Source organism: Mustelus asterias, chromosome 13 (genome assembly GCF_964213995.1).
Source record: "Mustelus asterias chromosome 13, sMusAst1.hap1.1, whole genome shotgun sequence".
In the NCBI taxonomy this organism is placed as follows: domain Eukaryota; kingdom Metazoa; phylum Chordata; class Chondrichthyes; order Carcharhiniformes; family Triakidae; genus Mustelus; species Mustelus asterias.
The window spans coordinates 29,806,305-29,821,609 of NC_135813.1; the positions used below are offsets into that span (position 1 = coordinate 29,806,305).

The 15,305-nt window shown below is 43.8% G+C and overlaps 1 protein-coding gene across 1 annotated transcript in view; it reads left to right on the top strand.

Moving 5' to 3' along the window:
- cacna1ba (calcium channel, voltage-dependent, N type, alpha 1B subunit, a) overlaps window positions 1–15,305 on the top strand; it is a 664,407-nt gene that overhangs the window by 9,331 nt on the left and 639,771 nt on the right. Inside the window, exon 3 of the mRNA XM_078227596.1 lies at window positions 2,050–2,189. Within this exon, the coding sequence (XP_078083722.1) occupies window positions 2,050–2,189 (140 nt within the window). The remainder of the gene's footprint in view (window positions 1–2,049; window positions 2,190–15,305) is intronic.

Sequence of the window (15,305 nt, forward strand, 5' to 3'; positions counted from 1 at the left end):
GTAGCCTCAACTGCTTCACTGGGCAGGGAATTCCACAGATTCACAACCCTTTGTGTGAAGAAGTTCCTCCTCAACTCAGTCCTAAATCTGCTTCACCTTATTTTGAGGCTATGCCTCAAAGTTTCTAGTTTCTAGTTTCACCCGCCAGTGGAAACAACTTCCCTGCCTGCTTCTATTTTATCTATTCCCTTCATAATCTTATATGTTTCTATAAGATCTTCCCTCATTCTTCTGAATTCCAATGAGTATAGCCCCAGTCTACTCAGTCTCTCCTCATAAGCCAACCCTCTCAACTCCGGAATCAACCTAGTGAATCTCCTCTGCACCCCCTCCAGTGCCAGTATATTCTTTCCCAAGCAAGGAGACCAAAATTGTACACAGTACTCCAGGTGTGGCCTCACCAGCACCTTATACAGCTGCAACATAATCTCGCTGTTTTTAACCTCCATTCCTCTAGCAATGTTAGCATCTAGGCATGTTAATATACAGGTTAATGCCTGACATTTTCCCACCAAATGTGTTCGCGTTTTCAGGTGGGCCACTGAGAGGCTAAAGGTCTAGATCAAGTATAATCTTACGAGGTGGATGGTGGAATGAAAGAACTCATCATCTGGGCCAATCTTGCACACACACACACAACAGCTGACTTACAGAAGGCACTGTCAAAGAATGACTATCAAATTTTCTGGCTTAGCTTCTCAGCTAAAGAATATTGTGCTACAATTGAAAAGAAGAAAAGTGAATTAAAAAACTGCAGTGGGGAGATCAAAGAAGTATTGGTAGGAGCGGGTCACTATTGTAGGAATATGAGAGCTTGGTTCTCAGTCTTGTTTATCAATAGGCAGTATTTTTTGAAATGGTAATTTCTTCCACATTTCTGCTTTCTATTCAGAAATGCATATTGAGGAAAAATTGTACATTTAAAAACTGATATAATAAAAGCCCAACTAGAATGATGGATTGAATGCTGATATATGCTACTGGCTGGAATGATTTCCAAACATCTGTGCTTTTTTTCAGTTTTTCCCTTTCCCTGCCCCACTTTTCACCTGACGATACTAATTCTTGCTCTGTTACAGTTACCTTAACCTGGTTGCAATGCTTTGTCTGTGGGCCTAGCCATTTTCATTGCAAGATATTTCATCATGGCACGATAGCATAGCTAAACTTGTTTCTGTCTTCAGCCCACATCCTCATCTGTGCACTTTTCACCAGCAGTCATTGGATAGTATTCAAAAACTTGAACGTTGGTTGTTTCACCTGTTTGGCCATGGGGCACGAACGGTAATTGTGATGCTCGTATTTTTAGTCCCGCTGAGAGTTAATTAGTCAAAGACTAAAAATTGAATCAGATCCGTGAGACTGAGGGATCCCAATCATTGGAGAGACTTTGGCTGTAATTAGAGGCGGGATTTTTCTCCCACTCCGCGGCATGCTTCGCGGCGGCAGGAGGCGGTGTGCTCTCACTGGCGGTGGGATCTTATGGTCACACCGTTGGCAATAGGGTTTCCCACTGAATGCACCCACACACTGCCGGGAAACCCACGGCGGGGGTGCGCCGTCGGCAGGACCGTAAGATCCCATCGGCTTGAATGGCAGCAAGATTTCGGCAAACATTTATTCTCAACTGCAAAGCAGGTACTGCTTTTGCAATTTTGTTGGAAATCGGACTTCCTAACTGTACAGTGCTGGTTTCTATCATTGTCACCAGTAATCCCTGTTTCATGCATGACTCTATTATTATTGTTATTTAATGGTGACCATTTATATGTTTAATTACCTTAATGTTTCATCTGACTAATGTTTAATGTGACTACCTTTATGTTTAATCTGAATGCTGTTTTCCACATTACACCTTGAAAGTAAGGCCAGTTTGAGCTGACAATTAGATGATGTAAACATATTCTAATAAACATCAGCAAGGTCGGCAAAAACCAGTAAAACGAAAATGCCAAACCTAGTCCTTGCTATTGAGCAAATAACTTGAACAAGGTGTCATTTTATTGTCATCTGCTAGGATTTCTCACTGGTGGCCTGTTACTCTTTCAGGATGATACTGAGCCTTATTTCATTGGCATATTTTGCTTTGAAGCCGGGATCAAAATTATCGCCCTGGGATTCGCTTTTCATAAAGGTTCCTACCTTCGGAATGGATGGAACGTGATGGATTTTGTGGTGGTCCTCACAGGGTAAGTTGCTGAGCTTCCCATCGCCAGCACAGTTGTTTTATCTGAAAAGATTTCATGTGTTTCCCAGCTGGAATGTTGGAATATAAGACAATTTGTAATTGTGGAGCTTGATATTATTCTAGGGGGGTTCTGTTGTAGTCAGTTCAATGGAATTCCACCACCGACCCTCCAATTTAACCACCGTCCTAATTATCGGCCAGAAGGTTCTCAGAACATTTCATTGCACAGACTCTTCTGTTTTTATTTAATTTTCGTTCTAGGTGAATGGAACTAATATTTGTTTTGTAGGTGTTATACTCGCCTTTTGTCTAAGTGCCCAAAGCAATGCAGAATCACAAAGTACAATACCAAGATTTGGACACCCTGGATTATGCACCAGTTTTTAATTATCTACCACAAGGTCCCTCTCATATTAATGGATGGTGAAGCAGGCTGTGCTGTGCACTCATCCACGGGATGGCCAATGCAGCCTACTTTTTCATTGTGTGCAATGGCAAAAGTGAGCTTGTGTGGAAGTCGCTTTCTGAACCTGCTCTCAAAGTTACCTCAAAAGAATCACAAAATATAGAGTGCTGTGCTATTTGATCTAGGTGCACATTACATTGGATGTAACATTGAATTCCCGTTCATGCGTTGATAGTGGTCATTCCCCTATGTTTCCATGCACGTCACATTAAAATGAATCATGCGGAAAGTATTGTCTAACTTGGGATGAATTGCAGGTTCATTCGTATGGTAATAGGAAAGAAGAAAGTCCATTTTTTGCCTATGTTGATTTGTAATAAGGATTTGGATTGCTTAACATATTGTAACCCAGCCCTAAAGCACTGACAGAATATCATTTGAGTTTGAAGCAAAGCAGAATGCAGTAAGTAAATACCATCTGTGTAGAGAGATTTGCTTTAATGGTTTGCGTAGGACACTTCAGAATTGAAAAACGAGGAGCTATGAGCACATTGGAAGGGTCATAAAAATAATAAGAGGGAGCAGGATATCCCAATCACAGAAAAATGATTTAATTTTAAGTTTCATATATTCAGTTGCACATTCACCATGCATTTGGTAACTAATTTCTCGTTCATTATCTACAATTTATCATTTATTATTCCCCAAGTTGAGGACCATTGTGCAATGTGCTTTAACTGCAGTGAATAATTTTTGAAGCTTTTAGAAGTCTTTGGCTGTCAGTAAAGACAATGAGACAAAAGGGCCATATTAAAATTTGTGTATTGAAAATACATTTGGCAGGAAATATATAATTTTGAAGATCTTTATTGAACTGACATTTATGAGTAGTCATCTCTGAATGCAAGGCTATCACAGTTTCAAACCATTGTGAACTATTAACGTGAAGCCTCCCTCCAGGCAATCGATAATTACCTCGTGCAATTATTATTTCAGATACTGTCTTAATCGAAACATTTAGAATTGACCTACTATAATAGGTACTGTACTTTTCAGACTTCATCGCTGGAATTCTACCGCCCCGCCGGCCACGGAATTGGAGCGGGTGAGGGGCGGACAATGGAAATGTCCGTTGACCTCAGGGGGGATTTTCCGGTCTTGGGACGAGCAAGGCCGTAAAATCCCACATTTCTGGTTGTGGGTCAATAGGAGTGTCCCAGTGAATGCTTGGCTCATCATTACCCCCATTCACACTTATAGGAACTCTTCCATGTGACGTGACATTTAATGGCAGTTTGAGTGTAGTTTCAATATGTTGCTTTATGTTGCACAGGAAGAACCACACTTAAAATCTAGTTGGATATATTAAGAACTACTGGTGTTTGAATAGAGCATGCTACCATTGGTGCCTGGAGTTTCACCTCTAAACCAAAGTTCAGATATTGACCCAGATTTCTGTGTACTAACGGTGGGCGGCGGAGGAGGGAGGGGGGTTAATGTATATTGTGGATGTTGAGTAACTAGCATTTTGATGTTGTTCATGATTATATACATTACACGCAAAGTTGAAAAGTAAATGCTGCTACTCAGTCCCGTCAGTGTCCTCACGGTTTACGTTCAACCTGAAGTCGGGCAGTTGTGTGGCCGAAAGCTTCTGCGGTATTTAGTCCAATTCTTGTGAATGAATTAGACTGAACATTTGGGTTGCTCTCACAAGTCTCATTCCATACAATAAATGCATCAAGCTTGTAATCTTGTGTTTTTGGACTGGGCTGATTTTACGTGAGATATGGTTCAATGAAACAGATTACTTTCACCATTTTTCAAAAGGAGCATTCTAATCTATGAGGCCGATAAATAACTCACAGACTCTGTTGGGTGTTGGGGAGGAAGGGAGGATGGGGGTGTTCCATATAATTGCTTCTAAATTGTTTTCCTTAGCTGTTCATCTCAGATTTTAAGCGCGGATTGATTTTCAAGAGGGAGGAATGAATTGCTTTGGTTCCTATTAAAACACACAAATTACATGTGGTGTCCTGCAGCGAACACGTAAGTAGGTGCACTCTGCAAATGTGTTAATGGGAATAAAGAAGCCCTTAGCAACTGATACATGATGTAGTTCTGACAGACATCTCGTTCAGACCGGGCAAATCTATTGAACTGTTGCTTCCTCCCACTCCCAAATATACTGTTGACAAAAGGTAGCAGTTGTGATTCGTTTTAGTGTGTTCATTGATCAAAGAGATTTTTGTCTTATGCAAGTGTTCAAAGCAACGCGACTGGAAAATAAAAAGTGTTTATTGTGGAGGCAGGTGTCCAATTAGCTGTGTGAAATGCTTTTATCCAATCAGACAGCAGCTAGATTGACAGAACCTTTCAGGGATGACTTTGTCTTCTGGCCGCCAGTGACAGACAGATAATCTATCTGGATCCGGTACGAGAATGTGCTGATTGGGAAAGTAAATTTAGTTTTTGGCTCTTGAAAAAGATCAATATCTCATTGAATGACTGTAGAAAATCTAATAGACCAAGGCTAAGGGCTTGGCTTGTTGCTGAAAGAAATATCCTTCCACATCCAGCAGCTAAATATTATGTTTGCATTGTTCATTTTTAATCCGCCCAAAAAAGAGCAAGGGTTCAAGTTGGGATTTTGTTATGAATCATAAGCTGCTTGTATCCTTTGTTTTAGTTTTAAATACCATTTAGCAAAGTCAGTCGCTCTTCCTGTAGAATCTAGGACTGTAATCTGGAAATGCAGTCATGGAAATGTTCTCTCCTTCTTCCCCTAGACTCACTGTTCAACTTCAAACAAAGTCACTTTCTCCCTTTTTAGCATCTTTTGAATGTATTCAAGAGGTGGCTGGATATAGCACTTGGGGCGAATGGGACCAAAGGTTATGGGGAGAAAGCAGGATTAGGATTAGGCTATTGAGTTGAACGATCAGCCATGATTGTAATGAATGGCAGAGCAGGCTTGAAAGACCAAATGGCCTCCTCCTGTTCCTATCTTCTACGTTTCTATGTGTTTTGAAATGTGCAGGGCTGCACTGCACCATTCTGTGTTTTTTAAAATTCATGTCATGTTGGGTGTCGCTGGCTGGCTAACAAGGATTTTCACAGTAAATTCATTATAATGTTAATGTAAGTCTACTTGTGACACTAATAAATAAATAAATTTATTGCCTATCCCTAGTTGCCCTTGGAGGGCAGTTGAGAGTCAACCACATTGCTGTGGCTCTGGAGTCACATGTAGGCTAGCAGATTTCCTTCCCTAAAGGACATTAGTGAACCAGATGGTTTTTCCAACAATTGACAATGGTTTCATGGTCATCAGTAGATTCTTAATTCCAGATATTTGTTACTGAAATCAAATTCCACTATCTGCCGTGTAGGGATTCGAACCCAGGTCCCCAGAACATTAGCTGAGTTTCTGGGTTAATAGTCGAGTGATTATACCAGTAGGACATTGCCTCTTCCGAGTGCACTTGCAAAACAAACTGTTTCACCAGCAATCTGTTACTTAAATATGTGGGAGATTCTATTTTGCCAGCTTACCAGTGGACAGAGCACTTGTTCCTTGATTGAAACCCTACCTTTGTTCACATCACTTAATCTGAGGTGATCTAAAGTTTCTATGTTGTGTTTCCCATTTGAGTCCCTGCAAATGTGGTGACAAAGTACCCAACTTCATATTGACCTGGATTTTGGTGTTGAAGTTCCATTCTCAGTTATACGTGAAAGGGACATTTCTTCATGGAGACATTCCTTCAAGGTGGCCCTCCAGTTTGCTCTCAGTTAACATAGAACATAGAACATAGAAAGCCACAGCACAAACAGGCCCTTCGGCCCACAAGTTGCGCCGATCACATCCCCACCTCTAGGCCTATCTATAGCCCTCAATCCCATTAAATCCCATGTACTCATCCAGAAGTCTCTTAAAAGACCCCAACGAGTTTGCCTCCACCACCACCGACGTCAGCCGATTCCACTCACCCACCACCCTCTGAGTGAAAAACTTACCCCTGACATCTCCTCTGTACCTACCCCCCAGCACCTTAAACCTGTGTCCTCTCGTAGCAACCATTTCAGCCCTTGGAAATAGCCTCTGAGAGTCTACCCTATCCAGACCTCTCAACATCTTGTAAACCTCTATCAGGTCACCTCTCATCCTTCGTCTCTCCAGGGAGAAGAGACCAAGCTCCCTCAACCTATCCTCATAAGGCATGCCCCCCAATCCAGGCAACATCCTGTTGGCAACACCCATGTTGTTTGGTTTTTGTTCCTCTTCCCACACCGAGTGCTGTTTTTATTCCTGGAACGGGTCACTAGCCTGTCGCCAGAGGCTCATTGCTTTAGGGGCGTCACTCAATGACACTGCGGTATCCCATATTTTCCTTCAAATGTGACAAGTCTCGATAGAAGTAAAGCTTGTGCCAGATAAATTCTCAAACAGTTCTCCAGTTTGTTCATTTTTTTGTTTCCTTCATGTGAGGGCCAAACACAATTCCATTTCCATTTCTCTTCCCACACCTAGTGGTGCACTAAGGCAGACTGTCATCTGCTTTCCTAGCTAGTAATTCCTGGCCCAAGTTGCTAGTCTGTTGTCAGGAGCTTATAGCTTGAGGGGCACCACTCCACATCAAGTGTGGCTAACCAGGAATCTCCCCTGCTCTTCCCACCAGCCATCGGCGTGTTTGGGAGGATTTGGCAGGTTGACACACTTAATCTGTTTGACTGCATTATGAATCCACCTTCCTTGGCCATCAGGTCCTGGGATGGAACTCGAACCTGGAGCTTCTGGCTCAGAGGCAGGAACACAGTGGTTAGCACTGGGTGGCATAGTGGCACAGTGATTGGCACAGTGGTTAGCACTGCTGTCTCACAGCTCCAGGAACCCGGGTTCGATTCCTGGCTTGGGTCACTGTGTGTGGAGTTTGCACGTTCTCCCCGTGCAAAGGCAGTTTCCTCCCGGGTGCTCCGGTTTCCTCCCACAGTCCAAAGATGTCTGGGTTAGGTTGATTGGCCATGCTAAAATTACCCCTTAGTGTCCTGGGATGCGTAGTTTAGAGGGATTAGTGTGGTAAATATGTGGGGTTACAGCAATAGGGCATAGGTGAGATTGTTGTTGGTGCAGACTCGATGGGCTGAATGGCCTCCTTCTGCAGAGTCGGGTGTCTATCATTCTATGATTTCTATGATACCATCACCATGCCACAAGAGCCCCCTTGCTCTCAATGGTATGAATGATCTGTAAGGGGGTTGATCAGGCGGAGCTTTTTAGATGAATATTTTGACTGTGTATGTGTCACCGTGTATTTTTTCTTCTTTATTTGAAACACTTGAATAAAATGTTGTGCTTGTGTTTGTGAGGCACTTGCTTCTTGGGTCACACACAAAGAAGGACTGAAGTATGAGGGGGTTGCTGTGATACCTGTGGAACTGTACCTGAGGAAAGAAACTTTTGTTGGGCAGAGGAAATTATTTAAAAGTCCCCAGACTTGTGTCATCCTTAATGGAGACAGATGGGTTTGAATCTCAGACCTAGGGGAGCAAGAACAACTGTGATACTCACGAATAAGATCTGCATGGAAAACTAAGATTCAATTTTTTGTTTCTTAATGCCAAACTCCAAAAAATAAACAAATTAGTGTTTTCCACCTTGTTCTCAATAAGCAAAACTCCCACGACATCACAAAGCTGTCCATTTCCTGTGTTTCAGATCTGCATTTTAAATATGCCATTAGGGATCCAGTCGTTGTGGCAGTACAGTGCATTGGACCATCATTAATTGATAGGATGTGGGTTCTCATCCATAATCTACTGTCTCTGAATCATATATATGTTTTGGCTGGACCAGCAGGAGAGGGGTGATGTGTGAGTTGAATGATAAGCTACTCGAAAGGAAGAAAGTTCCACAGAAAAAAAAAATGGTTTTCCACATTGTGCACAGCAGACGCCTTTAAATCACTCCTCTTAATACCCTGAGACTCAATGCTGCACAATATTGGGAGTTAAAAATAAATAATAGGAAACGGGGAACAACATTTAAAAACTGTAAGAGTTTTAACAACACCAGGTTAAAGTCCAACAGCTTTATTTGGTAACAAATACCGTTAGCTTTCAGAGCGCTGCTCCTTCGTCAGATGGGAGTGGAAATGTGCTCTCAAACAGTGCACAGAGACACAAAATCAAGTTACAGAATACTGATTAGAATGCGAATCTCTACAGCCAGCCAGATCTTAAAGATACAGACAATATGGGTGGAGGGAGCATTAAGCACAGGTTAAAGAGATGTGTATTGTCTCCAGACAGGATAGCCAGACAATACACATCTCTTTAACCTGTGTTTAATGCTCCCTCCACCCACATTGTCTGTATCTTTAAGATCTGGTTGGCTGTAGGGATTTGCATTCTAATCAGTATTCTGTAACTTGATTTTGTGTCTCTGTGCACTGTTTGAGAGCACATTTCCACTCCATCTGACGAAGGAGCAACGTTCCGAAAGCTAATGGTATTTGCTACCAAATAAGCCTGTTGGACTTTAATCTGGTGTTGTTAAAACTCTTACTGTGTTCACCCCAGTCCAACGGTGGCATCTCCACATCATTTAAAAACTACCAGACATGTTTCACAACTAAATATTACGATTGAAAGAACATTTTTCATTTTCACTAATTCATTCTTCCCTTCAAATATAGGTTTTGGGTCATTTATTATCTGGAAATGACTCTGTTGTACGTCTTTAGTAAGAGTATCTCAAAGAACAACAAGTGAATTATTTCTTCGCACTAATGCAGTTTCTTGATGGATATTAGTAGAAATCTTGGGTCACTTGTACTAGTGAGATCTGTTGAGAATCATTGTACTCAATGGCCTAATGGTATTATCACTAGACTATTCATTCAGAAACTCAACTAATGTCCTGGGGACCTGGGTTAGAGTCCCACCACAACAGATGGTGAAATTTGAATTCAATAAAAAAAATTCTGGAATTAAGAATCTACTGATGACCATGAAACCATTGTAGATTGTCAGAAAAACCCATCTGGATCTCTAATGTCCTTTAGGGAAGGAAATCTGCCGTCCTTACCTAGTCTGGCCTACATGTGACTCCAGAGCCACAGCAATGTGGTTGACTCTCAACCACCCTCCTGAAGTGGCTGAACGAGCCATCAGCTCAAGGGCAACTAGGGATAGACAATAAATGCTGGCCAGCCAATGATGCCTATATCCCATGAATGAATTTTTAAAAAATCAGGAGCAGTGTGAACACCTACATACTGGTGGCAATGTGTTCTGAACCAAGGTTAATTCTCTGTTTTTTTTCGGCGGAATATTCAAAATGAATCTCCGACACTCTGTGCACTGCAGAGTGCCTCACCTTGAATCATTCTGAAATTCAGGGGGTGGGGCCTATTCCCACTAGAGAGGCCGACAGCATAGCGCTGAGCGGGCCACTGCGCATGTGCCAATCTGTCAGCGCCGAGATGGGTGCATGCGCAGTAGCCCTGCACTGCCGGCTTCCTGATCACTGGCCAACCCGATCGCTGGCCCATCTTGAGCTTCCCCGCCTTCCCCGCAGCCCCGATCCTGACCCCCCCATCCCACTGGCAACCCCGACCCCCTTGGCAGGCGACCCGCACCCACCCAGATGCCCAGCCCTGATCGCTGACCTCCCTCCCTCTGTCACTGATCCCTCTGCAGAGTGGCAGCAAGACCCCCTCACCCCCCAAGTAATCTCCCCCCCCCCAGAGACCCCGTCCCCCCCCCATGCCCTGCCCCATTAAGTCCCATCCCCTTAGCACTACTCGATGCCCAGTGGGCAGTGCCACTCAGTGCCCTGGGCATTGGCACTTAGCCCCGTGGGCAGCGCCAGGGGGCCAGGCTGGCACTGCCAAGCTGTTAATCCCCCTGGGGCACCCCCCCCCTTGTCCCTGACCTCCTGAGGCGCCTCGATGGCCCCCCTTCACTCCAGTGGGGTCGGGTCACCAGCTCCCTGCTAGTGGAGAGCTATTGTAAACCCTGCTGGAGTGAAACACTCCTGGCGGTGGGGCGGGGGGAAACTCGAGCAAGCCTGGAAACTTCAGTCCTGGGCCTGCTAATCATATGTTAAATATGTTAAAATCAGGATTTAAATAATTCATGCAGCTCTGTGCCGATTTCTGGCGTGGAGCTGACAGCGCTAGAAATCCGGTGCTCGGAGACTCGCAGAGGTCATGACGCCCAGGGGGGAGCCCACTATACAACCTCCACTTGAGTCTCCTGCCCCGCTGCGCTGCTAAAGGGAGAATCTCCCCCAATTATTAGCTCAGCACATTGCATCTGGAAGATTCCAGTATTCCTAGCAAATAATGGAAAGAAATATTGTGGCTAAAACAATTATGTATGAAGCATGTGTTGACATATTGTTGATTATTGAAAATTTCAGTAAACTCACTGCCATCCACAGCAAGGTGTAGTGATTAGGAATCCAATATTCTAAAGCTTGTATGATAGGTAACTTCTCATAATATGACTGAAGCTATACAATTAGAAAGTTAGGAGCCGGATCCAGGAACATTATAATGGAGATACCATAAATAACTGAGAGTTTCACGTTATATTTATTCCAACCTGAATTAGATGCACCTGAGTTTCGAAGAAACATCAGGAGGTGAGTGATTTTCCTTTCAAGTAACTTAGAAGAAATTAGTTCACACTGTTTGTACCTTGGTGTTTAATGTGAAGCACAGTAAATTGGAGACTGGGAACAAGTCTGCATCAAAGCTATTGTGCAAATGAGACTTTTAAGAGGCATGCTGTACACTTGCAGATTCATTAATGATTGGTTATTATATCTGTGTGTGTGTGTGTGTGTGCATGTGTGTGTGTGCGTGCATGTACTGGTATTGTTACTGGACTAGGATCCAGGGACCTCAGGTAATTCTCTGATGACCTGGTTTGATTCCCACCAGGGCAGAAGATGAAATTTGAATTCAATAAATAAGAGGAATTGAAAGTCTCTAGTCAATTGTCTTAAAAACTCACCTGGTTTACAATCGTTTAAGGAAGGCAATCTGTTGGTCAACACGTGAGTCCAGCCCTACAGCCGCGTGCTTGACTCTGAAACGGCCTAACAAGTATCGAAGCAGTAAAAAGGCCAATTGTAATGCCCCTCACGTCTGCCTTAGTTAAGATCAGATACTTTGGTATTCCAGGCCACTGTAGCTGGGTCATTACTAAAACCGGTGCATTTACAAGCTTACCCGTTGGGACGCAGACTACATTTATACTCTAAGATAGACCAGCTGAATTGGAATCAGTTCCACTTTCTGGTTTTGGAAAGCGGAGGTCTTTGTCAATGTAATCAAAAAGAAAAATGCTGGAAATGCTCAGCATGTCCAGCATCTGTAGAGAGAAACAAAGATAACGGAAGGAAAACTTCTGGCTGTTCGCGCCGGCTGGATTTTCCATCCTGCTGCAGTGAATGGAGATTTGGCTGGGCTTGCAGCGGCAGTGGGGCATGAACAACTGGTAAGATTGCGCCCAACATTTTCAGTCTACAACCTTTCTTCAGGCCTGTTGAGAATTCTGATGAACCGAAGCATTGATCTGTATTCCTGCCTTCAATGGGCTCCATCTTGGGAGGACAGTCAGCCAACAGCAAGCCTACCCTACAGCCCTGGCACACACGGGGTGGGCTAAAATAGCTGAGAGAGAGGGATTTCCGCCCCCTCAGTGGGAGGAAGTCCCTCAGGAACTGCCAGCCAATCGGGGACTGCAGAAAGAACATGAAGGCGAGTGGTGGTTGGCTGCTGGAAACAGATAAGAAGTTTAACAACACCAGGTTAAAGTCCAACAGGTTTATTTGGTAGCAAAAGCCACAAGCTTTCGGAGCGCTGCTCCTTCGTCAGGTGAGTGGGAATTCTGTTCACAAACAGGGCATATAAAGACACAAACTCAATTAACCTGGTGTTGTTAAACTTCTTACTGTGTTTACCCCAGTCCAACGTTGGTATCTCCACATCATGGAAACAGATAAGTCATGGCTTTTAGGGTGGGGAGGGATCTGAGAGCCCAGGGAGTGGGGAAAGAAGGTGGGGGGGGGGGGGGGGGCTGGGTTTTGGAAGGCAGGTGGTGAGGAAGAAAGCAAAGGTGACCCCTGAGGCACACAATACACCCCCCAGATGAGTTACCCCATCCCCCGCTTCTCCCACCATTTTGAAACCTAGGCCCCAAAAAACAGCCTGCCCACTCCCCTCTTGCCTGGCCACACTAACCATTTAATGGTACGTGCGGTATATAATCCTGTACAATAGGCTTGCTAACTAGCCTAATTGACCATTAATTACTCATTCAAACCCATTAAAACCGACATTTAGGGGGTGGGTACAAGCAAGTGGTGAGCCTGCCTTGTCAGCTTGGATCTGGAATGTCTCACTTGCTGAGACTTTGAATTGGACTTTAGATTGAATTGGATTAAAAAAAGGCAGTCGGCTAGCCACCCGACATATTTTGAGTGCCTCCCCTGCTGAAATCATACCTGGTGGGGAGCCCATTCAATCTGCTTCTCTCTCACAGATGTGGCCAGAACTGGCGAGTATCTTCAGCACTTTCTGTTTCTCTTTCTGATTTGCAGCATCGGCCATAATTTGTCTTCGGTTTTCTACACGTGATAGTTTTGCGAGGGATGGTCGTAGATGATTTAAAGACAGTCAAAGTGGATTGGAAATAGTTTTCAGCCCTTTCCAACAACACTGCCGGAATTCCACTGCCCCGCCCGCCACGGAATTGGAGCGGGCGAGGGGCGGACAACGGAAATGTCCGTTGACCTCGAGTGGGAATTTCCGGTCTCGCTCGAGCGAGACTCTAAAATCCCGCCCATAATGTCTTTTTTATTTTCTGCTGTATAGTTGATCTATGACTCATAGCAGATTGACTCTGTGTATCACTACGTATTTTTCTAAGTACCTCTTTAGCTATCTCCAGCTGGTAGCCTGCTCCCTCTGGCCTTTCATCCTTGTGCCTTTCCTCATGAGAGTCTGGGCAGTGAGCAGTGGAGCTGTTGCAGCCGAGCCTGACCTATTGCTCAGACTATGAGCATTAACACAACAACATGAGAAATAAGAGCAGGAATAAACTATATGGCCCCTTGAACCTGCTCTGCCACTCAGTATGGTCATGTCTAATCTCCCACCTCAACTCTACTTTCCTACTTACTTCCAGTATCCCTTGATTCCCTTAAGGACTAAGGTTTATTTCTTATTAAGTTTATTTATTAGTGTCACATGTAGGTTTACATTAACAATGCACTGAAGTTACCATGAAAATTCCCTAGTCGCCACACTCTGGCGCCTGTTCGGGTACACAGAGGGAGAATTTAGCATGGCCAATGCACCTAACCAGCAAATCTTTTGGACTGTGCGAGGAAACCGGAGCACTCGGAGGAAACCCATGCCAGCATGGGAGAATGTGCAGACTCTGCACAGACAGTGACCCAAGTCAGGAATCGAACCCGGGTCCCTGGCGCTGTGAGGCAGCAGTACGAACCACTCTGCTACTGTGCCACCCATATAGGGTTTTAAAGTACAAAACCCTTCTAATTAAAACAAATTGTAAGTTCTGAATTGATAATTTCTGACACTGGGGTCCTCAGTTGTGCTTGATCTACAAGGTACAACTAACTCGTATTTATGGATCAAGTTGAATTTATAAAGCAAGATTTGACATATACTTAACACGAAGCAGTGAAGACAACATAGAAGTTTCTGAACTATCAAGATTCCAGGAACCTTTGGTTTTGTCAGCACAGATGATGGCCCTGTTCTCTGTCTTTGAAGTGATGCTGAACTATGTCCAGAAGAGTCATATTCCAGAAACCGTGGTATCCCTGTGCCAACAATAATTAAGGGCCAGAATGTTCCGACCATTCATGCCAGCAGGTGTAAGATAGTCAGAAAAATTAGGATTGTCTGATCATGTTTGAAAATAAATACGACACGTATTTGCAAGGCACTTTTTCCCTTATGAAGAGTAACTGGCTTTGTTGAGCTGAGTGGAATGTATGGGTGCTGGTGTTGCGTGTAGCAGTTAGAGGTGTACCCATGTAATAGATGCCTGTTGCCCATAGCTCCAAAATGAGAACAGAATAACCTGGATGATCTGCTGTAGATTCACACAGTACAATGGGGAGATTGATGGGATGGAAATTAGATTTGATTTATTCTGGATTTTGTAGCAATTTCCCAGTCAGATGGGTGTCATTGTATGGGAAGAGTTTCTTTGCCAACTTGAAATTGCTCTGATTATTCCGACTCACTACTTGCTGCCTGTTAACCAATCTCCCATCCATTGAATATTTCACCTCCAGTTTCACAAGCTCTGATCCTGCCTATTCATCTTCTGAGTGGCACCTTATCAAATGCCTTTTGGAAATCAAAGTATACAACATCTACTGGCTCCTCTTTATCTGCTTAGTTGTTGAGCGCAAGTCATCAGCAGTGTAGCCTCTGCTGTATCCAATATATTCCGCTGTTTCTTAATAGCAAGTGGAGTGATTTGAATTGGATGAAAATTGGCATGTGTGATTGTGGGGACCTCAAGAGGAAGCCGAGTTGCATCATTCGTTTATAAGGCCATCAGATAAGACCACAAGATATAGGAGCAGAATTAGGCCATTTGGCCCATCGAGTTTGCTCCATCATTTGATCATGGCTGATATGGTTCTCCACC